Source organism: Eptesicus fuscus, chromosome 24, assembly GCF_027574615.1.
Source record: "Eptesicus fuscus isolate TK198812 chromosome 24, DD_ASM_mEF_20220401, whole genome shotgun sequence".
NCBI classification, from domain to species: domain Eukaryota; kingdom Metazoa; phylum Chordata; class Mammalia; order Chiroptera; family Vespertilionidae; genus Eptesicus; species Eptesicus fuscus.
Genome location: NC_072496.1, coordinates 8309525 through 8330932, shown reverse-complemented (window position 1 = coordinate 8330932; position 21408 = coordinate 8309525). Strand labels below are relative to the sequence as shown.

The following is a 21408-nucleotide window of genomic DNA, read 5'->3' as shown; positions in this document are numbered from 1 at the left end:
GAAACTGAGAAGGAATTGGTAGAAAAGCAAGGGAAAATATCAGGATGAAGAGAAAACTGCAGGAGGGAGTAGTCACAGGTGTCAAAGTCAAGGCCTCTTCAGGCTCCATTATTGATGCTCTCCGTAAAATGATACTATCTCATCGAGGGAGTTCTGAATTTTAATGCCGAGTGAATCCTTGGAGTAGTCTTCTTAAATCAGTGGTCAGCAAACTCATTAGTCAACAGAGCCAAATATCAACAATACAACGATTGAAATTTCGAGAGCCAAATTTTTTAAACTTAAACTTCTAACGCCACTTCTTCAAAATAGACTCGCCCAGGCCGTGGTATTTGGTGGAAGAGCCACACTCAAGGGGCCAAAGAGCTGCATGTGGCTCGCGAGCCGCAGTTTGCCGACCACTGTCTTAAATGATTCAGAATCACAATTGCTGGATGGAGCCTGTGACTATTTTTGCAAAGCTTTCTAGGTTGATTCTGAGATGCAGTTGGGGTTGGGAATGATGAATTTCAGCCACTTGTTTAATCCAATAACAGAACAATTTACTTAAAAGCAGTTACATGGGTACTACACTTACAGGGTTGATCATTTTCTAAGTTATATAAATGTCTAATCACTATGTTGTACATCTGAAACTAAAATAAAATTGTATGTCAACTGTAATTTAAATTTAAAAAAATAATAAAAGCACTGGACAGAGACCAGTTAGAATGAAATAATTTATTATAAAGAAGCCATTTTTTCCATAAATCTGTTTCATCAACACACATAATATTTTAGTATATTCGTAACTGGAAAATTTTAAAAATTACTGTGAAAACAAGAATGAGATTCAGGTAACAACTTGTGCTTCTGTGCCCTAAAAAAATCTGGTTCATACAATAGGAATGTTGATTAAACAACTGACAAGGATAGTCAATTGGAACTAAACTTCTCTTTTACTTCTCCCAATAAAAGGAGGGACAGAAATGTCACAGACAGACTTTATAGATTCTCCAGATGCTAAAATTGGTCTGGTTGATGAATTAATCATCAAGTTCTTAAAACCTATTGTCTACTCCTAAAACAGATCACTGATCAATGCAGAATAAAGGTGGAGCTCTGATTACACCCAATGAGTCTTAAACTGTATGATTTTGAGAAGCAAGTCCTTCTCCTAGCTAAGTAAATGAAATGTTCCCTTAAAGAATGAGTGCATGTTTTTAGGTTGTCTGTGATTTATTGATAATATTGCAGCACAGCAGACAGAGTCCAACGGCTCCACGTGGTGTCTTGAAATTCATCCTAATGGTCGGCTGAATGACCTGCAGGCTGGACAGACTGCCCAAGTCCAAGGGTGTCAGCATTTCCTTAGCGTCAGGATCAACTTCCAGGACATCCTCATCCAAGGCTGAGACTTCGGGAACGCAGTCCTCTCTCCTCCCTCTCCTCCGCAGCTGTCCCCCTAGCTAAGGCAACGAGACGTGCCTTAAGGAACAAGCGCGTTTTTAACAGATTCGGGAACGCGGCTGGCATAGTAGTCATGGTTCCTCAGCGAGGCCAGGACCCCGGCGGAGTTCATGTGCTTCACTTCCTTGTCGTACTGAAGGGCATTGCCATGGACGTCGGTTAACTTGCCTACAGAAAAAACACAGGACGATAATGGCCGATTCTACCATTACAGTTCATTATTTGTAAGCGCCTTTTGCTTCCCTGTGCAATAATATCCAATTAATTCTGGAGAAGGAAGATAATGGGTAAGTGTTAATTCACAGAACAATTTTAACTAACATGTTTTCTTCTGATTAAAATCATTCCACTTAGCCTTTTCAATTTTTATTTCTCAGTATCAATTCCTTTCTCTTTTCCTGAGCTGATTGCTTTTTCTATTGGTTATACTTCATCATCATTATCCCATTTTAAAAACTACTTTCTTTATTCTACCATTTAATATTAACACTTTATTTGGTAAGAGTTTAAACGAAGTATGTTCAGAAAATATAACTATTATATTAGTTTCATTTAATAATTCTAATGAAAATGGGTTGTGATGAATTTAACTTCCTTGTCATGTAATGTTAATGAGATATTGATAAAATAATGTACTCGGAAAAAGGAGAAAAACCCTTGCCCTTGCTGATTTGGCTCAGTGGATAGAGCATCTGACTGAAGGGTCCCAGGTTGGATTCCCGTGAAGGGCACATGCCCTGGTTGTGTGCTCAATCCCCAGTGAGGGGTGTGCAGGAGGCAGCCAATCAATGATTCTCTCTCATCACTGATGTCTCTATCTCTCTCTCTCTCTCCCCCTTCCTCTCAGAAATCAATAAAAAAATATATTTTAAAAACCCTAAGCCCTAACCGGTTTGGCTCAGTGGATAGAGCGTCAGCCTGCGGACTGAAGGGTCCCAGGTTCGATTCTGGTCAAGGGCACGTACTTTGGTTGTGGACACATCCCCAGTAGGGGGGTGTGTAGGAGGCAGCTGATCGATGTTTCTCTCTCATCGATGTTTCTAACTCTCTATCCCTCTCCCTTCCTCTCTGTAAAAAATCAATAAAATATATTTTTAAAAAACTTAAAAAAAAAAACACACACCCTAAAAGCATTAAAGCCATAATTAATAAGGGTTTAATTAAATTAACTATATACAGATCAAGGTCCAAAAAAAGTAACTATATGTAAAGAAAAATGAACTGGCTGAAAATCTACTTTCTCGCCTATGAAAAGTGGTGGTTGGAACAGATAATCACTAACTTCCCTTCTAGCTCTTATGTCCTGAGAGTCTAGGTAAAGTGGCATTACTGTAAAAACTGTAATCCCCGCTAATAAAATGGACTCACCTCCCAAGGCGTGTAGAATGACTTCCGGAGCACAAGTGTCCCACTTCTTACAGCCAGGACTTGCAAACACATAAGCGGAGGCTTTGCCTTCAATCAGCTGAATGATCTGTAAAGTGAACGATGGTAATTATCCCTCGACCATGAGAGAATTGCTTGTTTCTATGAAATATATTTCAACTCCTCTGTTAGACTCCTCTTAGATGAAAGCCTTTAGCAGGTTTAAGTGACAAGACTATTATGAAGAAACACACAGAATACATGCACCATAACATCCAAGGGGAAAAAGTGGTCAATGAGCTACAAGAAGGGTGAATGAACAGTCTCCATATTGCAAATTAGAGAAAATAGTTTTCTTTTTTATGTTTGTTTTTCTTTCTTACTGTAAAAGCAATATATATGTATAAATATAGTTCCAAAAATGTACACACACACTTTGAATAATTATAAAGGCAGTGTTTATTAAAATACATTTCATTTTCAAAATTGAAGTATCACTTGTTAAAGTGTTTGTACATTTTTGGGGGGCACCCTGTATTTACTGTAGAAAAATTAAGTTATTTAATGTTATAAACAATTGACCATTATTATACAAGGGACAGAGAAGTATCAACTAGTACAATAATGTGTCAACTGTAATAGGTCCTAAGAGATGTGTGATGCTGACTAGTCAATCTAACAAGTAGTTAGTTACTTGTCTTTGGGCTCAGATCCATTATTAGTTGCACTGCCAAAATATGAATTTTTAAATAGTCATCTTAATGGTTCTTGTAATACTCACATAAAACTGAGGCCACTGATAGAAATTGCATGACATAAAACTCTGGAAGCTTCTGCAAAGTCTGGTGAAGGATGATGATAGGTTTCAACTGGGGCACTGACAGTTGAGATGGACAAGAGACATTTGGGAAGAATTAAGATTTATAGCTAGGTCCTGCTGGCCTGGCTCAGTGGTTGAGTGTAGACCTATTAATGGTTCGATTCCAGGTCATCCCACTAGGGGGCGTGCAGGAGGCAGCCAATCAATGATTTTCTCTCATCATTCACGTTTCTATCTCTCTCCCTTCCTCTCCAAATCAACAATAAATAAATAAATATATATATATATATACATATATATATATATATATATATATATGTTATCTATAGCTAGGACTAATTGATAGGACCTGAGCAAAGGAGTCTAGGATGAGTTTCCCAGCTGGAACAGTTGGGAAAATGCTGGTACCATAAACCAGAAAGGGATAGGGAGAGGAACACATCTGGGTCAGGCAGAAAGAAGGTGAGTTCCAATCAGGCATGCTGAATTGGAGGGCCTGAAAGATGTCATCATGATGGTATCTGGGGGGCAATTAGAAGAAATGTAGATCACACTGTGTTCCATTGCACAATTTCCTCAGGAGGATGGGAACCTGGAGGAAATTATGGGCGAAGTATCCGGGGCGGGGGGGCACCTTTAAAATCTTTAGAGAGAGATCTAGGAGGTAATCCAAGAGGGTCCTTGAGAAAAAAAGTGTTGGCAAGAGGCATGGGATCTTATCCTAACGACATTTTATATATATATATTTTTTAGTTAAGCCTCACCTGAGGATATTTTTTCCATTGCTTTTCAAAGAGAGTAGAAGGGAGGGATGGAGGGAGGGAGAGAGAAACATCTATGTGAGAGAGACACACTGACTGGTTGCCTCCCACACGTGCCTCAAGGGGGTGGGGGGAAGCAAACCTGGGACCCTCTAACCAATGAGCACACCAGCCAGTTGACATATTTTCTCTCAACTGTCTTCACAAGAGATTTGAACCTTCACAGTCAAAAAAAAAAAAAAAAAAAATTAAAAAATGTTGCTGAAATGTGCTCTGAATGGCAAATTACAATCTGTAGTCTCTCCTCCCAAACTCCTCTTTGACATTTGTTAAAAGCTCAGCGTTCCTGTCAGGGATTCCACTGCGTTCCGAGTGGGTGTCGGACTGTTTCGTACCTTATTTCCTGCCCCGCCCACGCGCAGCACGTCGTCGGGGTTCATGGCAGTGACGCAGTCGGTGACCAGCTTGTTGCTGTGGGATCGGGTGGTGGTGATGATGTGCTTCCCAGCGGGCACTTCTTTCAGCTGGAACCCAAAAGCACCCAAACCTAGAACGCCCCAGATTGTCCTTCCCAGCGCAGCGCCCGGGCCTGCCTGTGGAAACGGGGAAACACCAGCGTAGCCTGTGATTACCGGGAGAACATGGCAGCCACAAATAGAATATTGAGCTAGCATAGCATCGTAACTTTTAGATCATAAAAACATGATAATGTTATACCAGAGCACAAAGACAGTATCATCAACAGAGAAATTTCCCCTAGAGAATCAACGGGTTGTTCTCATTGCTGTTTTGGTTGATAATTTGGTTTCAAAGGTACAGAAGGGAACTTTTGGTTATTCCCTGGAGTCCCCGGGAAAGGAGATATGGTAATTCCCACTGCTCTCTGAATCGTCAAACAAGCTCATTATCGTATTTGAAATAGCTCTTTGCAAAGGGCACTGAAGTCCCCAGGAAATGAAACGCACGTATTGATTAGTACTTTCCAATATCCGAGAAGCAGGCGGGATGCTGTTGACATGGGCATAGGCGGTGGTGATAATGCATTTTGCTGCTACAGAGACAGAACAGCTGAACGGGCTGATGCCGAAGAGCCGCCTGGATAATGGAGGTCAAGGTCACAGACTTCACTGCCAATGGTGGTTGTAAAATGACAATGATGACGCAGCCTTAGAATCTGTACTTGCCTTTGCAGAGCTCGAAGCATTTTCCACCACATTGTTTATGACTATGCACTTCATGCAGAAAAACATAACCGCTATTTCATGCCAAGTAAAACTGATGCATAAAATGATTAATGCAAAGTCATCAAAAGACCATTACTTAACACTAGAGGCCCGATGCACAAAATCCGTGCAAGTTCATCCAGAAGGTCATTCGGCAGTCCAGTCTAATTAGCATATTAATGCTTTTATTATTATAGATAATAGACATATCTGGTAGGCATACAGACATAAGTAGGTTACTGAATACTTGACACATACGAAGTGCTTTACATGTAGTATCTCATTTAATCTCCAAAACAACCCCGTGAAGTAGGTGTTATCATCCTTATTTTACAGACGAGGAAAAAAGATTGGAACCATTAAATAACCTGACCAAGGACTCTAGGAAGATCCTATCCAAGCTGAGTCTCTTCTGGATTCAAAGCCGACAGTCCTTATCATTAGGCTGGACTGCCTCACTTTCCTTGCGAAAAGCTTTCAAACACATCACCCTGTGTGTCCTGCAGCAGGACCCTGAGGTGGTAGGATGGTGATGGAGGAGTGCCCTTGGGGTCAACACCCGTGGGAGGGAGGGAAGGCAGCAGGAGTGGGCAGAGGGGGAAACTGAGCTGGGACGCAGACCCGACAACAGCCTCCGTCGACCCTACGGGAGCTCTGGAGCTAGACTGGCCCTTCAGGGTCGTACCCACCGGGGTGAAATGCCAGGCCTTCGTCCTGCACTCATCAGTCACCGGAAGTGGACTGCCTTGGGAAGGAGCGTGCCACTGGGCGAGGCAGCTCTTTAGAGGTGAGCGATCCCGAGGACGCCGGCAGTATCCTGCCCTGCCATCCTGGAGGCTGCCTGCCGGTATCATGCCCTGCAAATGGGGCACCAAAGGCACCGCAGGGCCGGCACTGGGGGCTCCCCCTGCCCCTGGAGCCTGACACGCACTGATGGGCTCAGTGGCGGCTCGGGGTGCTCATTAGGCCTCAGAGTGACTGCTGAGACGAATCCTCAGGAAGCCTACTTACTTAGCTTTCGTTATTCTGAAGAAAGAAGGAAAGCAATACAAACAGCGGGCACGAGTATTCTGGGCCTGAAAAAGTCACATAAATGAATATGGAGGCAAAGAGTATGTGGCCATGGAACCCGGCATCTGGTGGGCAGGGCCATGCAGGCCCACGAAGACGGCCAGCCCGCGTCCTCTGTGCCCCTGATCTCCGTCTCCTCGCTGTCTCTCTCCCTCAAAGGCTCCCCACCAACCTTCTGGGGGCAACGAGGCTACTCGTTTCACCTTAGCGATGAGCTAATTAAGTCTCAGAACGGCTAAGAAGCTAGCTCCCATACATAGATACATTGGGTTTCTTTGCACTGAGCCAAGTGTTTCCTTCAACTGCCTACCAGCTCCGGTATCTGTTAGAAGCAATTATGGAGTTTTAAAAGGTCGTTCATCCGGCTCAACAGAGCAATGGAGAGGAATCGGTAAGAGGTTGGACTGGGGTTTGAATCCTAGACGTGCCACCGACAACCTGGGTGACCCAGGGAAGTTACCTGCTTTAGTTTCCCTTTCTTTAAAACGGGGACAAGGGCCCTAGCCAGTGTGGCTCAGTGGAAAGAGCATCGGCCCGAGGACTGAAGGGTCCCAGGTTCGATTCCAGTCAAGGGCACATGCCCAGGTTGTGAGCTCGATCCCTAGTAGGGGGTGTGCAGGAGGCAGCCGGTCGGTGGTTCTCTCTCATCATTGATGTTTCTATCTCTCTCTCCCTCTCCCTTCCTCTCTGAAATCAATAAAAATATTAAAAATAAAAATAAAAAATAAAACAGGGACAAGGTGAAAGGATGATGGTGAGCATTAAATGAGATAATGCAGGTGACCCCCTTGAGTCCGGTGGGATATAATAAGTTCTTGATACATTTTAGCTACTATGGTGGTGGTGGTGGTGGGATGGTGGTGGTGGTGGTGATGGTGATGGTGATGGTGATGATGATGATGATGACTGGAAGTTGAATATTCAGCCTTGAACACCACCAACAGAGCTGAGCAACTTTCTCCTGGCTGCAACATATTTCAAGGCGCAAGCAAGAGGGAAGGAAGAAAGGATAACGGGAGTATACAGAAGGGAACGTGGTGGAGGGACAGGCGACAAAGGGGAGAAGCAGAACAGGAGAGGATGGGCGGCTGCGTGGCCACCACGAGGACTGGCAGGCGACACAGGCTTCCTACCTCTCTGCTGCCAGCTAGTGGAGCCAAAGCCCTAGCTATTCTGCTCACCTTTGCTTCCTTGCTGTGCTCCCTCAACTTCTGCATGTCATTGTTCTGTGGAAAATGAATACAATTTTTCTCATCTCAGAAGGGATGGGAGGGATGGACATTATTAACAACTTCTAAGCACTCAGATCCTTTTTTGATGAAAGGTGCCATGCATTACAATGTGATCTAGGAATAAAAGTGTCTCTCTCTCTTGCCCTAGCCGGTTTGGCTCAGTGGATAGAGTGTCGGCCTGCGGACTGAAGGGTCCCAGGTTCAATTCCGGTCAAGGGCATGTACCTTGGTTGCTGGCACATCCCCAGTGGGGAGTGTGCAGGAGGCAGCTGATCAATGTTTCTCTCTCATCGATGTTTCTAACTCTCTATCCCTCTCTCTTCCTCTCTGTAAAAAATCAATAAAATATATTTTTTTAAAAAGTGTCTTTCAAGCCACAGTGTTAACTTATTTTAAAGTTTCCATAATGGCCACAGACTTGTATCTGTATAAAATATTAAATAAACATTAAAGTCATAGTAAAATACTTAGTGGATACTTAATATGAGAAACTTTACCCATAATGCATAACTAGTTTTGCGAAATAATGCTAAGAAGAACATGATTACAGTTATTATCATACAAATGGCAGAATAAAACAAAACTATCTTAGAAGTAGAGGTTATGCTTGCTCTCAACTCAAATTGGAAATTCAGAAGGAATAGTCCTCACTCCGGTTACTTTGCTTCTCCAAAGTTCTTTCAGGGTCAGACTCATGTCAATACCTGAAGCAATTATCTCAATCATTTCCTTTAACTTTAATGGAATCTAATGATCTATTCCTGCTTTGGAAGCACATTCATCTCCTGCTTCTAAGGAAGACAATTTCTTGGGAGTATAGTAGAAAGCCCAACTCCATCAGAGAGAAAGTAAGAGGAAGGAAGGATGCAAGAGCGTCCTTAGTTCTGCTTCAACGCTGACTACAGTTTAGGCGCGAGGCAGTATTACCTGGAAAACAACATGGCTAGCATCTTTCTCGGTTCGAGTGGCTCACTTCTTCAATGTGCTGGAAGGACCACCTGTAAACCAGGTGTCTCAGTGACCAGGCTAATCCAGAACCGCATCAGTAATTCCCAAACGGCTGTATCTGAGTGTTAAGGCACACGCTGTGTGCATTACATATGCATCCCTGGTACCAATGCCCCCAGAAGTTCTGACTCCAGAGGTGTGGGGTGTATTTTGAAAAGATGAATGCATGTGCAACCAAGCTAGAAACCACTAGACTGGATAGTATCAGGAACCACATGACACTGTAATTATTGATCTAATAAAATATTTGTGTGTGGCTCCCCTGCCACCTCCCTGCTGGTGGGGGCTGCCATGTGTGGGCAACGTCGACCTGCTGGCCGCCTCAGCCCAGCTCTCATGTCCGCATGAGAGAGCAGGAGAGCACAGCCAGGTGCACGGCGAGGCCTCCGTCCTCACTGGTCACTGGCCAGAGTCCTCCGTTCCTTGACCCCTGGACCCCTCCGGAGCCTGCTCGAGGGGCCTTGCTTCCTGGCATCTGGCTTCCCACAGAAGAAGTGATTCCAGTGGGGAAGAAAGGCGAGCAGGTGCCCTTGAGGCTTGGAGATGCTGAAACGTGGCTTGTCTGTTCCAACATCGGGAATGAGGAGACTGAAACTAAAGATAATATGGAGGGGAACCCAGAAGAGTCCGAGAAGTCTGTCCTAACAGGGGACGGCTCCGCAGACACCACGCACCACGGCGATGGGGAAGAATTAGCACAGGGGTCCCGTGAAAACTGCCCTCCAGACCAAATCACTAACTCCCTTTACCTGGTTCTAGACTTATTTGGTTCCTTTCCCTTTGCACGAAAAGATCCCTTTTCACCTCCTTAAAAACCTTCATCTGCCTGGGGGAAGTGGGTCGGGCTTTCTCCCTTCTCATCTGGCTGCCTCTTGAAATAAACTCTGTCCTTGTTGCATTAAAAAAAAAACAACTGTATCCCACTTCTGACACCAAAAAAAAAACCCACAAAAAACAACTGTATCAGTTAGAGTCATACCTGGTAGTTGTAATATGGCTGGTTAATAACTCCTGCTATGGCTTTCCCTTCATAAGCAATTCCAATAAGAACTGTTACATTGTCAAGAAGACCTATAAAGAAGAAATGAGTATCAATTATTCTGTAACTTTTTCATGTTATGACTCGTCATCAGCACGTGAATTGCTGCGGGTTATTTTTGCAGGAAAGGTATGGGATCCACAGTGATTCATCCATGATCAATCAAACTTCTGGCAAAATGCACAAATTGTAAGAGAGCTGGCCAGAGAGAGCAGAGGGGTCTAGGGCCACTTCACTGGATCGCTACAATGGTCTCATCAGTACACTCTGAAAACCAATTCAATTGAGCAGCCACAATTCCACAGCCATTATCCTTGGATCCCTGTGCCCCCTCTGCCGCCATCCAGCTCACTCCTGCCTGCTGGAGTCACTTTTGTAATACAGGTTCTCAAGCCCTTTCCCAGAACCAGTGAATCAAAATCTCCAGAGGTGGGGGAGGTGGGGATCTAGACAAGCTGTGTAGGTGCTGTGTGGACCCTAAAGCTGTCCAGAGCCTCCATTTCTCAGTGGAGATGTCTTCAGTGCACACACATACATACACATGCACACGCATGCGTACACGTGCTCACACATGCAGACACACACACACACACACATACATACACACACACACTCTGCAGGACTCGCTCATTGCAGATACGTCTCCTCCAAGGACAGAGAAGTTTTCTCTAGTAATTATGAGAAATTTTCTTTTCTCAAGCCATGAAGCTGAGAACCAACGTAAGAAAAACCAGGCAGATCTTTATTTCAGAAATAAAACTCAAAGCTTACGTTATGCTCATAAAATCTAAAACTTGGGCTCTGAGCCTGGTCTTGCTTACGTTAATGTTGCCCATTTTATGTTAATTTGCTGCTTTGTTCTTTTTCTCATCTTCAGTCATTTCAGGAGAGAGAAATATTGCACTGTGTTTCCAAACCCATCTTTAAAGGGGAGGCTGTACAGAAAGACAGTGAGGGGGCAATGTATGTGTGGGTGTGTGGGTGTGTGTGTGGGGGTGCGGTGGGTAGGGCCAATGGAGGAATAAGGGCAGTACGGTTGTGCTTCCCTTTGGGGTTCTACACCAACAAAGCTGGGGTTCAGTCTGGTAACACTGGTTCAATGTTAGTTACTCTCACGTAAGGCCATTAGTATTGTGGGGCTGGTAGACTGTGTGTGGGGGGAGGGTGCGGGGGGCGGTTCTAGAAGGAGATGAATTTTCTCTCTGTCTTGTGACAATCACTGATGTATAACCACAGTTAGCTAGGATGGGCACAAATACAGCTTGAGGACACACACATGACACGTAACACGGGCTTTTCACACAACATAAGAAACAGTAAATGTTTACACTCAACATCACAGGCTAGCCCTCGTGCTTCCAATACAACCAGGAAAGAGGTACCAACCTTCCGTGTACTCCTTGGTGCCATCCAGAGGATCGACCCAGACCACGAGCTAAAAGACACAAGGAAATATCCAGATTAAGTCTCCAAAATATACATATGTAAAAAGAAAAGACTTAAATAGACTGACCAAAACGACTCCCTTTTTATTTCAGTTCTGAAAATGTATTATGGATGGCTTCCGGTTGCAGGCACATCCCCAGTAGGAGGTGTGTAGGAAGCAGCTGGTCGATGTTTCTCTCTCATTGATGTTTCTAACTCTCTATCCCTCTCTCTTCCTCTCTGTAAAAAACCAATAAAATATATATTTTTTAAAAAATTAGATTTTCTCCCTAAAAGTAGTTTTAATAATAGCTTTAGAGTGAAGAAGAAGAAACCAACAGCATGAGAAACTGAACTCGAAATGAACAGGTCAGACATTCCATGTGGTGCCTGACACTCCACGTTGGCTCTGAAAGTTTCCCAAGTCCCGGGTGCCCCTATTTTACAACCACTGACTTCCCATCATTACAGGTGAGTCTTCTTCCCTTTACTATGGCAGAAACAAACACAGAAAGACCACCAAGTACGGTGAACAGAGAGCTAAGCAATGATGTGGATCATACATCTTCCTCTTTGATCGCGCTGTACTGGGCCGGGCATGGCTTCCTGAGTATTTCTTCCCACTGGCCGTCTTCAATCAGCTCCTGATCCACGTCCTCCGAAGGCAGGTCCTGCAGCAGAGAACACGGGTCACTGAGCTGCCGAGTGTCTACCGAGCGCTTCGGTGCCAGTGACGGAAGAAATTGCAGCATCCGTTTTCCCTGGTCCTAACCGGTTTGGCTCAGTGGATAGAGCGTCGGCCTGCGGACTCAAGGGTCCCAGGTTCGATTCTGGTCAAGGGCATGTACCTTGGTTGCGGGCACATACCCAGCAGGGGGTGTGCAGGAGGCAGCTGATCGATGTTTCTCTCATCGATGTTTCTAACTCTCTATCCCTCTCCCTTCCTCTCTGTAAAGAATCAATGGAATATATTTAAAAAAAAAAAAAGCAAACCGAGTAAAATTGCAAACACTACCAGATAGGGCTCGTCAAAGCTGACTACAGAGAGTCCCAACTTCATTATGCTCAACAGTGAGAAGGAAAAGAATTTTTTTTTTTTTTTTTTTTTTTTTTTTTATATAACAAGCAATCTGTCTATCAGGAAAAGAATTTTTAAGTACTATAAACTTTTTAAAATAATGGTTCTGACATCAGCTACTTCTCTCTCAACTACATGGACCATCCATTCTTTTACTTTCCCAGTGGTAGGGTGTTTGGATAAGTATGTACGTAAGCCTAACTAGAAAAACAGACGCCCTGCAGGCATGGCTCAGTGGTTGAGCGTCGACTTATGAACCAGGAGGTCAGGGTTCGATTCCTGGTCAGGGCACATGCCCGGGGATGGGGGCACGGTCCCCAGTGTGGGGCATGCAGGAGGCAGCCGAACCATGATTCTCTCTCATCATTGATGTTTCTCTCTCTCCCCCTCCCTTCCTCTCTAAAATCAGTAAAATATGTTTTGAAAAAACAGAAACAAAATCCATCTTATTCTAAACTTCTAGAACTCTGCCCATCTTCCAGTTCAGATGCTGAATATTATTACCAGACACCATGTCTTTGATGGTCAAGAATTGAGACATCTGGCCTAGAAATGGACCACAATATTTCATAATCAAACATTTCCTTCAAGTCTTAAGGAATATAATTATGTTTGCATTAAAATGGTAGATCTAATGCTTGAGATCATAATAGTGGTATGTAAATCACTTAAGTGGCAACTGTACATCCATATGGTAAACAGGCACTTAAATAAATACCATATCCCTGCCAACTCTCACCTCTTCCCCTATGATTGTTAGTTTGGGGAATTTCCGGGCCAAGGAGGAACAGATGCTCATTTGCGCCAGTCGGTCGGCTTTGGTCTGCAGGTCCGTTGGACTGGTCTGCAACAGAGAGGCACGCGTTAGCAGAGCTCATATGCAAGGTCGTCCTCCGATGCCTCAGGCATGAGTGTCTGTATCATTTAAATGACACTGGCTATTGCTAGATTCATGGGACTTAACATCAAATGATCAACTATTTTCTTGTCTTGGTTTTTCTCAGGGGATTCAAAGTGGTAAAAGTTTGGAGAGGAGCTTTCAAATTATCAGATTTTCTTCCCAATTCAGAAATTGCTTTCATACCTGGCCAGTATGGCTCTGTTGGTTGAGTGTCATCCTGTGCATGAGGAGGTAGAAGTTGGATTTCCGGTCAGGGCATATGCCTGGATTGTGGGCTCAATCCCCAGTAGGGGGCGTGGGGAGCTGATCAATGTTTCTCTCTATCAAGGTTTCTATCTCTCTCCCTCTCTCTCCCTTCCTCTCTCTAAAGTCAATAAAAACATATTTTACAAAAAGAAAAGAAATTGCTATCATAAGATCTCTAGATCAATTTTTTTGCTTAAACAGGTTAAGAGATAGAAAATTCAAAACTTCTTCAAGGCAGTCAAAGCTAAAAAAAAACCCTGTATCTTTAGTTACTTGAAAGGTATTCTTTATATGGATTCTTCCATAACTTTCACTCACTAATCCTAATCCTAGTAACTCAAGGGGTCCCTAGGGCACTTCCTCAGTGTAAAGAAAAAAAAATCCCTCTTCCTGAAACATAAAAATGAACAACTATAATATTTAATACGCTGCTCACCTATGGTACCCTCACTCAATCCAGAGAGTCATGCTAGTGAAAGACAGTGCAAAATCTCAGAATTGACAGCCACAACCTCCTTTGCTAGTTTCCTTTCAGAGAATTATGCCTAGCTGTAATTTACGTATGCCTGGTTAGGTGAATTCACAGATGATATGAATTTATATACACAGTGGAATTTTTACAATGCTTTGGAACGAGTTCGACAATGATCATGAAAATCAACTCTTTTATGGCATACTGCGGCTCGCTGCTTATCTCGATGCAAAGTGCTCCAATGTAGAGATCTCTGTTTCATTCCCTAAAGAATGATGCCTGGCGCACAGTAGGTACTCTATAAGTATCTGCTGAATGAAACCTCTGAAGAGAATTGTTGAATTGGAAGACGACATATATCCATGAAGTTTAGAGACGACCACTCCAGCGAAAAACACACATGTTGGCAGCCATTTAACTATCTGAGGAAGCTATTCTTACTCTTTTCTTCCCTAGGGCAAATATTTCCTGCTCTTCCTACTGATAGAGTGTCAGACCCCACCATTCCGCAGTCTCCAGAAGGGAGCCATTGATTATTTCAGCTATCACAGTCTGTCCAGATTAATACATCCTTGAGCAAAACCTCAAGGAGCAAAAACGAAGTCGGTACGAAATACAACGAGATTTCTCAGTACCTTCTCCACGATTCCCAGGTCCCCTTCGGCGATCACACGTCTGACGATGGTTCCTGCCTTCTGAGCTATGGAATATGCGGAGGCTACCAACCGCATCAGCACGGTGTGACCGGAAGCCATGGTCAGCCCTAAAGGGAAAGGGAGAGAAAGGTTTTGTTACTTTCAAAGCCAACCACTGGCTTTTATTTATTTGAATTCAATTCAGTACGTATACACTGAGTGGCCAGATTATGATGATCTCTGAATGCATAATAATCTGGCCACTCAGTGTGTGTGTGTGTGTGTGTGTGTGTGTGTGTATTAGAGGCCCAGTGCATGAATTCGTGCATGGGTGGGGTCCGGCCAGCCTGGCCAGGGGGAAGGGACATGGGCAGTTGGCTGGCCTGCCTGCTGGTCGAACTCCTGGTCCAGGGGACAATTTGCATATTAGCCTTTCATTATATAGGATATACACAGAGTAGCCAGATTATTATGCATTCAGAGATCATCATCATCTGGCCACTCAGTGTATATTGCATGCTTACTTGGGACTGCCCCATTTAACCGTAGAGATCATTCGGAGAGACTTGGAAAAACCCCAATTTTGGCAATAGCTCTAAAAAAACTCTAAGTTTTCTCTCTCTGCAGATGGGGTACGTGGAAGCAACAGGTCCAAACCGATGGAGCACGCGAGAAAGCTTTAGGAACGAGGTGTGTGACGTGCAAAGACTGTGGTGGGTGCTTCCGGGGCTGGCAATACATACCATCTTTCTTGAAGAGCGGATACTGTGGTGCGCTGGGAATGAAATACTGAACCCTCAGGTCCACAGCATAGCACTGGTGCCAAGACAGGTGTGAACAGCATGAGGGGTGTGGATATACAGTGCCCCCCCAAAATGGATACACACTTTGCATAATTATAAAGGCAGTAGTATTACTAAAATACATTTCATTTTCAAAATGAAATCGAATCTACAGACATAGTGTGCATACATTTTTTGGGGGGGACACCCTGTATGTGTGGAGTAATTAAAAAGGGGAGGGATTGCATGTGATTACAATTAGCTTCTGAAAAATCGGCGAATATTGCTTTAGAGATGAAGTGAAATTTCACCTGCTGATTATTTACCAGGCAGCATAACTAACTGAAGACCAATCATGTAGAAAAGTAATCATTCACAGGGATTATGAACATCGATGAGACAGCAAACAAGGGAAGTGTTTGAAACCCTTCAGAAGAAAAGAACTGAAATTGAAATGCAAACTAAAAGGTAGCGGATACCATACTGTGACCAATAGCTGTCTGGAATGAAGATGACAATAAAGTGGGTTTCAATGTATTTCAAGTCTGTTTACCTTATTACATCAAAGTCAGGCGATATTCATTTTCTTGGCATACGAGGTGTTACACGTGGAAAAATGGGTTATGATAATTGCTATTTCTCAGGAGAAGTAATTTAACAAAACACTTGCCTTATCTCTTCTCCCTCATATCTACAACCAGCCAGATACCTGATTTATAATATTCTGCACTGGAAAAGGTAGTATTCAGGCAACTAACCTGTACTATCCAGATGTCTTAACCATGAGGCTATTGTATTATTTTTTTTAAATATATTTTTTTATTGATTTCAGAGAGGAAGGGAGAGAGAGAGATAGAAAACATCAATGATGAGAATCATTGATTGGCTGCCTCCTGCACGCCCCCCCACTGGGGAGGATGGAGCCTACAACCCGGGCATGTGCCCTTGGCCGGAATGGAACCTGGGACCCTTTAGTCCACAGGCCGATGCTCTATCCACTGAGCAAACCGGCTAGGGCCATGAGGCTATTTTAATGTGTTGCACACTCAGTCCCCGTCTTATGTAAGATGGCCTTGAGGAAGGCAGACCGGTTTCCCTCGCTGTATGGTGGTATTCTTACTGTTCTCAGGTATCGTTTACCTTTGAGCCGGCTGAGCAGTCATTACAGCCTTGCCAGGCTTCCTCTATGACTAAACCACTTCCCTTTCTTTTTGCCAAGTCCACGGTCACTTCTTCCAAAGAAAAACTTGTAGGCTTTGTCTTTCTCCTACATTCTGCAGAAAATGTATATTTACGAACCACCATTTAGGAACGAATATCAGTTTTATGCAAATGCAGAAAATTAGGTTTGGTGCAAAGCGCACTATGATTTACAAAGAGATCCTGTAAATCTCTTTCGATTGGCAACTAGGAAAACATGTCTATCATTTCCTCTGAAGAATTTCTCTGGTCCAAACTGAATTAGTAAATAAAATGTTACTGTCCCCTAGCCCTAATATGGTTCTTACATATTTTTTAAACAAATGAATACAATGTTGGCTCTTTGCATAAAGAAAATGTAGCTAATTATATGATCAAAATGCAAAATCTGTAACAGAGGATCCTCTTAGCCTTTTTAATTGGGACCCAACCCAGACCCCAAATGAGAATTACCTGCAGCCGGTACCTGTGGATACAGAACAAGGCCAAAAAAGCTACCTGCAAATTCACTTCCTTATAGCAGTTCAGATTAAATTCATCCTACTTCCTTCTCTACCATTTGTACTCCTCTGGGTCCTAAAACACTCCTGTTTGCTAACCTGGCTCAAAGGTAAGTGATACCTGTGAACAATTAGAACACCATACAGTAAGGGAACCTGATCAGTCTTATTCGAGTTTACTGAAAACCAGCATAGTGGTTACAGGCGCTGGAGACAATTACCTGTGTCCAAATCATGGCTCTGGCACATACAAGCTGTGTGACCTGAGGAAAGCCACTTAAACTCTCTGTGCCTCAATCTGTAAAATGGAGCTAACAATGGTACCGAAAGCATGGAGTTGTAATTGTTATACGAGAAGCACAAGTAAAGCACGTAAGACAGTCCCCAGCACAAGGTAAGCACTGAACTATACTGGCTAAAAACTTCCTGTAGCTTTTGCAACATTATTTGAACCCCGAGGATATTCTGTGATAATCAATATGACCCTGAATCATAGGACAGCTTCTTTTAAATCATATTCTGGGCTTGAGGCTTAGAGTATGTATGAAAAAAGGTTGTATGACCACTGAAAACAATCAACCTAACATCCCATCTGTTAAGAAATCTTTACAGCCGCCAACGATCCTCTCTCTCTCTCTCTCTCTCTCTCTCTCTCTCTCTCTCTCTCTTGCCTGGGAGAGAATCTTGAATTCTGTATAAAGGTGGCGAGCATACGCGGATTAATGATTATGCGATCAAAATACTGAGATTATTTATCTTTGAAACCCAACCAAATGATGCTAAAGTTCAAGGTCATCTGGAAATATAAAAAATGTGAGCAAAACAGATCAAATTTTGAAAAAAGAACAATGAGCAGAGATACTCTCCTTACCAGTTACCAAAATAGGCTATAAAATTATAGTAATTAAAACCGTTTAGTCCTGGGCAGAATTAGACAATTTAAGGGAATCAAATAAATCCCAGAGCTAGAACCAAACACAATAAAGCTGATATTTCAAATCAGGGGGGAAAGTTAATTAGGCATACATGGCAGGGCAATTGGTAATTTTTTTAAAATGTTGGATCCTTTTGGCATTCTTTATATCACTACAAATTCCAGATCAGCGCATGATTTTAAAAGTAAAGGATGAAACTCTTAAAGTATGGGAATAAAACGGGTGAAATGTTTTCTAAGTTTGGTAAAGGGTTTATAAACATGACGAAAACCAAGAATCCATAAAAGAATGTACAGATACATTTGACTGCATATACAGTTTTGACTGTATTGTCACAACACCATAAACAATGTGAAAAGATGACTGACAAAAAATTTGTATCACATACTAGATGCATGAGCTCATTTTTGTCACATAAAAAGGGCTTTTATGCACCAATAGGTAAAAGATGAATAATCCAACAGAAAAAGGAGCAAAGGACACGAACAAGCAATTCCTAGAAAAAAAAAGAAAAGCAATGGCTGGTAAATACATGAAATGCTCGACTTCACTATTTATGATAGAAATGCAAACAAAAACAGCGAGAAATGACTGTTCATTTGTGAGATTAGCACAGATAAGAGAGTTTGCCCAAATCTGGCTGGAGTGTGAGGACACATTGTCTTGAGCACTGTTAGAAGGATGCAAAGCGGTGGTTATAAAAGGTTATAAAAACCGCATTAAAAGCCAAATAGCAATTCTGTCCATTTTCAGGGAAACAAATAAATCAAGCAAGTCTAAAGATGTGTAGGGAAGACAGTAGGAAGAATGGCTGCTATTTTAATGAAATTTAATTGTAGGTGTTAACACAGTCTCTCAACGTGGGTGCCCTAAACCCACAGTCTAGGTTTGCCTTGTTATTTTCACAAAATAGAGCCATCAAGACCCCGGAGAATAAAAATAAAAATCTCATCTCTGCAATTGAAATGCTGACACTCACACACCTAGGTCCGAAACAGGACTATCTGGAGACGCAACGCTAATCTTTTCTGCACAGAAATCCCTCGAATCCCCGCATATCTGTGCAAAGGGGTGGAGTTAGGGGATCTGCCTAGGATCTGCCCTTGCCCTGACCCTCGAGGGAGAAGCTTACTTACGCGGACAGGCCTGGAACAGAGTTGGTCGAAAGACACTTCAGGGATAACCCCCCGCAAAAAAAACGCGTTATTAAGCAACAGGTCCCTCGAGGCGTCCGGTACCGCCGTCTCCCAGTCAACCGGACGTCAGTGGCTGTAGGACAACCCTACCTCAGCGACTGCGCATGCGGCAAAACTCGGCGCAGGCGCAGAGCAGCTGCGTCGCCACGGCCCCGTCCGACTCCCGACCCGGCGAAACTCCACTTCTCCGGGTTTTCCTTAAGCTCTCGGTTGGCGCTGGTTGCCCGCCGCCGGAGTGGGAGGTGTGTCTACCTTGTAAGGATTCCTGCTGCTTTCGGGGAGTCTCCCAGCCCACTTTGTGCACCTAGCCCACTCTTACAATGTCCCCTGGGTTAGTGATGTCGCCCTCGAAGGGGTTAACCACGACACCTCCACCTCCTCTCCCAATAACTCCCAGGAGATAGCCAGGTGTGCATATTAATGATTTTTTTTTTTTTTTACTAGATGCACTGCCAAAAGTTAAAACTAGCAAAAACAAAAATTCTCTCCCTCCCACCCCACGTAGGCATTCGCTGTATGTTTAAGGAGCGCACTTTACGCTGCTTGAGCAAAGCGAATAGCCAACCATTCTTTTTCCAATATTAAAAAGCAGGGCACTGTGATTAGAACATGACCAATAATGCAAAGTGAGATGGCAGAGTTCATAGCAAACGTACGGGTTATACATGTCAGTTGCTTAGCCTCCTCCACATAAACACACATTCCGCAATGGATTAGAAAGCCAAGACCCCTGCAGTTATACCTCATTTTATTGCACGTTGCTTTATTGCGCTTCACGGGTGTTGCGGTTTTTTTAATAAATTGAAGGCAAGTCCGAACTGCAAATTTGGATTCCTCATTTGCATAAATTGGACCAATCCCGGACCTGGGCGGGGACTGTCGCTATAAAATTGGGCTCCCCCGCCCCCCCCCCCCCTTGGCTCAAGGGAAGCTCACTTTTAGTTTCCTCCTGAGGCTGTGTTCTCAGGTTGGCAAACAGTTCACCGGAATAAAATATCTCCTTTTACTGCACCTCAGACTGTTGGCATTGGATTGGTGGCAGCAAGTTTTGTTGACATGATAAAGGTACTACTTCATTTTTAAACATTAAAATTAAAAAAATATTTTATTGATTTCAGAGAGGAAGGGAGAGGTAGAGAGAGATAGAAACATCAATGATGGGAGTCATTGATTGGCTGCCTGCTGCACGCCCCCCCCCCCCATAGGGGATCGAGCCCACACGCAGGCATGTGCCCTAACAGGGAATCGAACCATGACCTCTTGGTTCATAGGCTGACATTCAACCACTGAGCCACACCGGCCGAGCTGAAATGCATTTTACATAGCGATGGATGTTACCAAGTTGCCATTCAAAAAGGCAGTACAAATTTTACATTACCACCAGCAGTGTGAGCGGGGCCACTTAAACCCTGTAATCAAACTTGTTAATTTTTGTGCTAATGTATGGGGCGAAAATGGTATCTTGGTTTTAACTACCTCTCCTCAATGACTTCTGAAGTTGAGTATCTTTTTGTTTCCATTTCTGTCTATGAATTGCCGGTTCTTATCCCTTGCCCTTTTGTCTGTTGGGTTGTTTATATATTTTTGATTTGTAGCAGCTCTTTATGCATTTTGGATATTAATTTTTGAAAATGCATTGCAAATGTTTTCTCCTTCAAGTATACATCATTTTATTGAGCTTCGCTTTACTGCTCTTCACAGGTGTTGCGTTGTTTTGTTTTGTTTTACAAATGGAAGGCAAGACCATCCATCAGTAAAAAGATTACGACGCACTTCATTGCAACACTTGCTTTATTCGGGTGGTCTGGAACCGAACCCACAATATCTCTGAGGTACGTGTGCAGAGTGCAGGGAGGCGATATAACACAGGGATTAAGCAAACGGGCACTGGAGGCCAGCTGCCTGGATTTGAATTCCAGCTCTACTACTACCCAGGGGTGTGATCTTGGGAAAATTATTTAACTCTGTGTGCCTCAGTCTCCTTGCCTGTAAAATAGGCATACTCATAGAATCTACCCCACCTCACAGCTGAAGCACTGACACAGGTGAAGAGCTGACATGGACGCGTTC

The 21408-nt window shown here is 43.4% G+C and overlaps 1 protein-coding gene across 3 annotated transcripts; it reads right to left on the bottom strand.

Annotated features, from left to right (window-relative positions):
- Positions 1-588: 588 nt before the first annotated feature.
- On the bottom strand, positions 589-19412 carry BPNT1 (3'(2'), 5'-bisphosphate nucleotidase 1). 3 transcript variants are annotated; one of them, XM_008149818.3, is made up of 9 exons: positions 19279-19412; positions 14726-14853; positions 13211-13315; positions 11957-12064; positions 11355-11403; positions 9909-10000; positions 4791-4988; positions 2818-2923; positions 589-1617 (listed from the first exon to the last, which is right to left on the bottom strand). In XM_008149818.3, exons 2-9 carry the CDS (start codon positions 14843-14845, stop codon positions 1469-1471), a joined length of 927 nt encoding a protein of 308 aa, XP_008148040.2. In that variant the 5' UTR covers positions 14846-14853; positions 19279-19412; the 3' UTR covers positions 589-1468. The 3 variants fall into 3 exon arrangements, with proteins under 3 accessions (XP_008148040.2, XP_054569077.1, XP_008148041.2); XM_054713102.1 differs by lacking the exon at positions 19279-19412 and adding an exon at positions 17161-17187; XM_008149819.3 differs by lacking the exon at positions 11957-12064.
- Positions 19413-21408: the final 1996 nt, after the last annotated feature.

What these genes read in the sequence shown, in the direction of transcription:
- BPNT1 (XM_008149818.3), bottom strand. Translation starts at nt 14,845, where the DNA reads ATGGCTTCCGGTCACACCGTGCTGATGCGGTTGGTAGCCTCCGCATAT. An exon ending in TAACAATCATAGGGGAAGAG is followed by an intron (nt 12,065 to 13,210) that starts GTGAGAGTTGGC and finishes TCTCTGCTGCAG; the next exon opens with GACCTGCCTTCGGAGGACGT. An exon ending in GCGCGATCAAAGAGGAAGAT is followed by an intron (nt 11,404 to 11,956) that starts GTATGATCCACA and finishes TGTGTCTTTTAG; the next exon opens with CTCGTGGTCTGGGTCGATCC.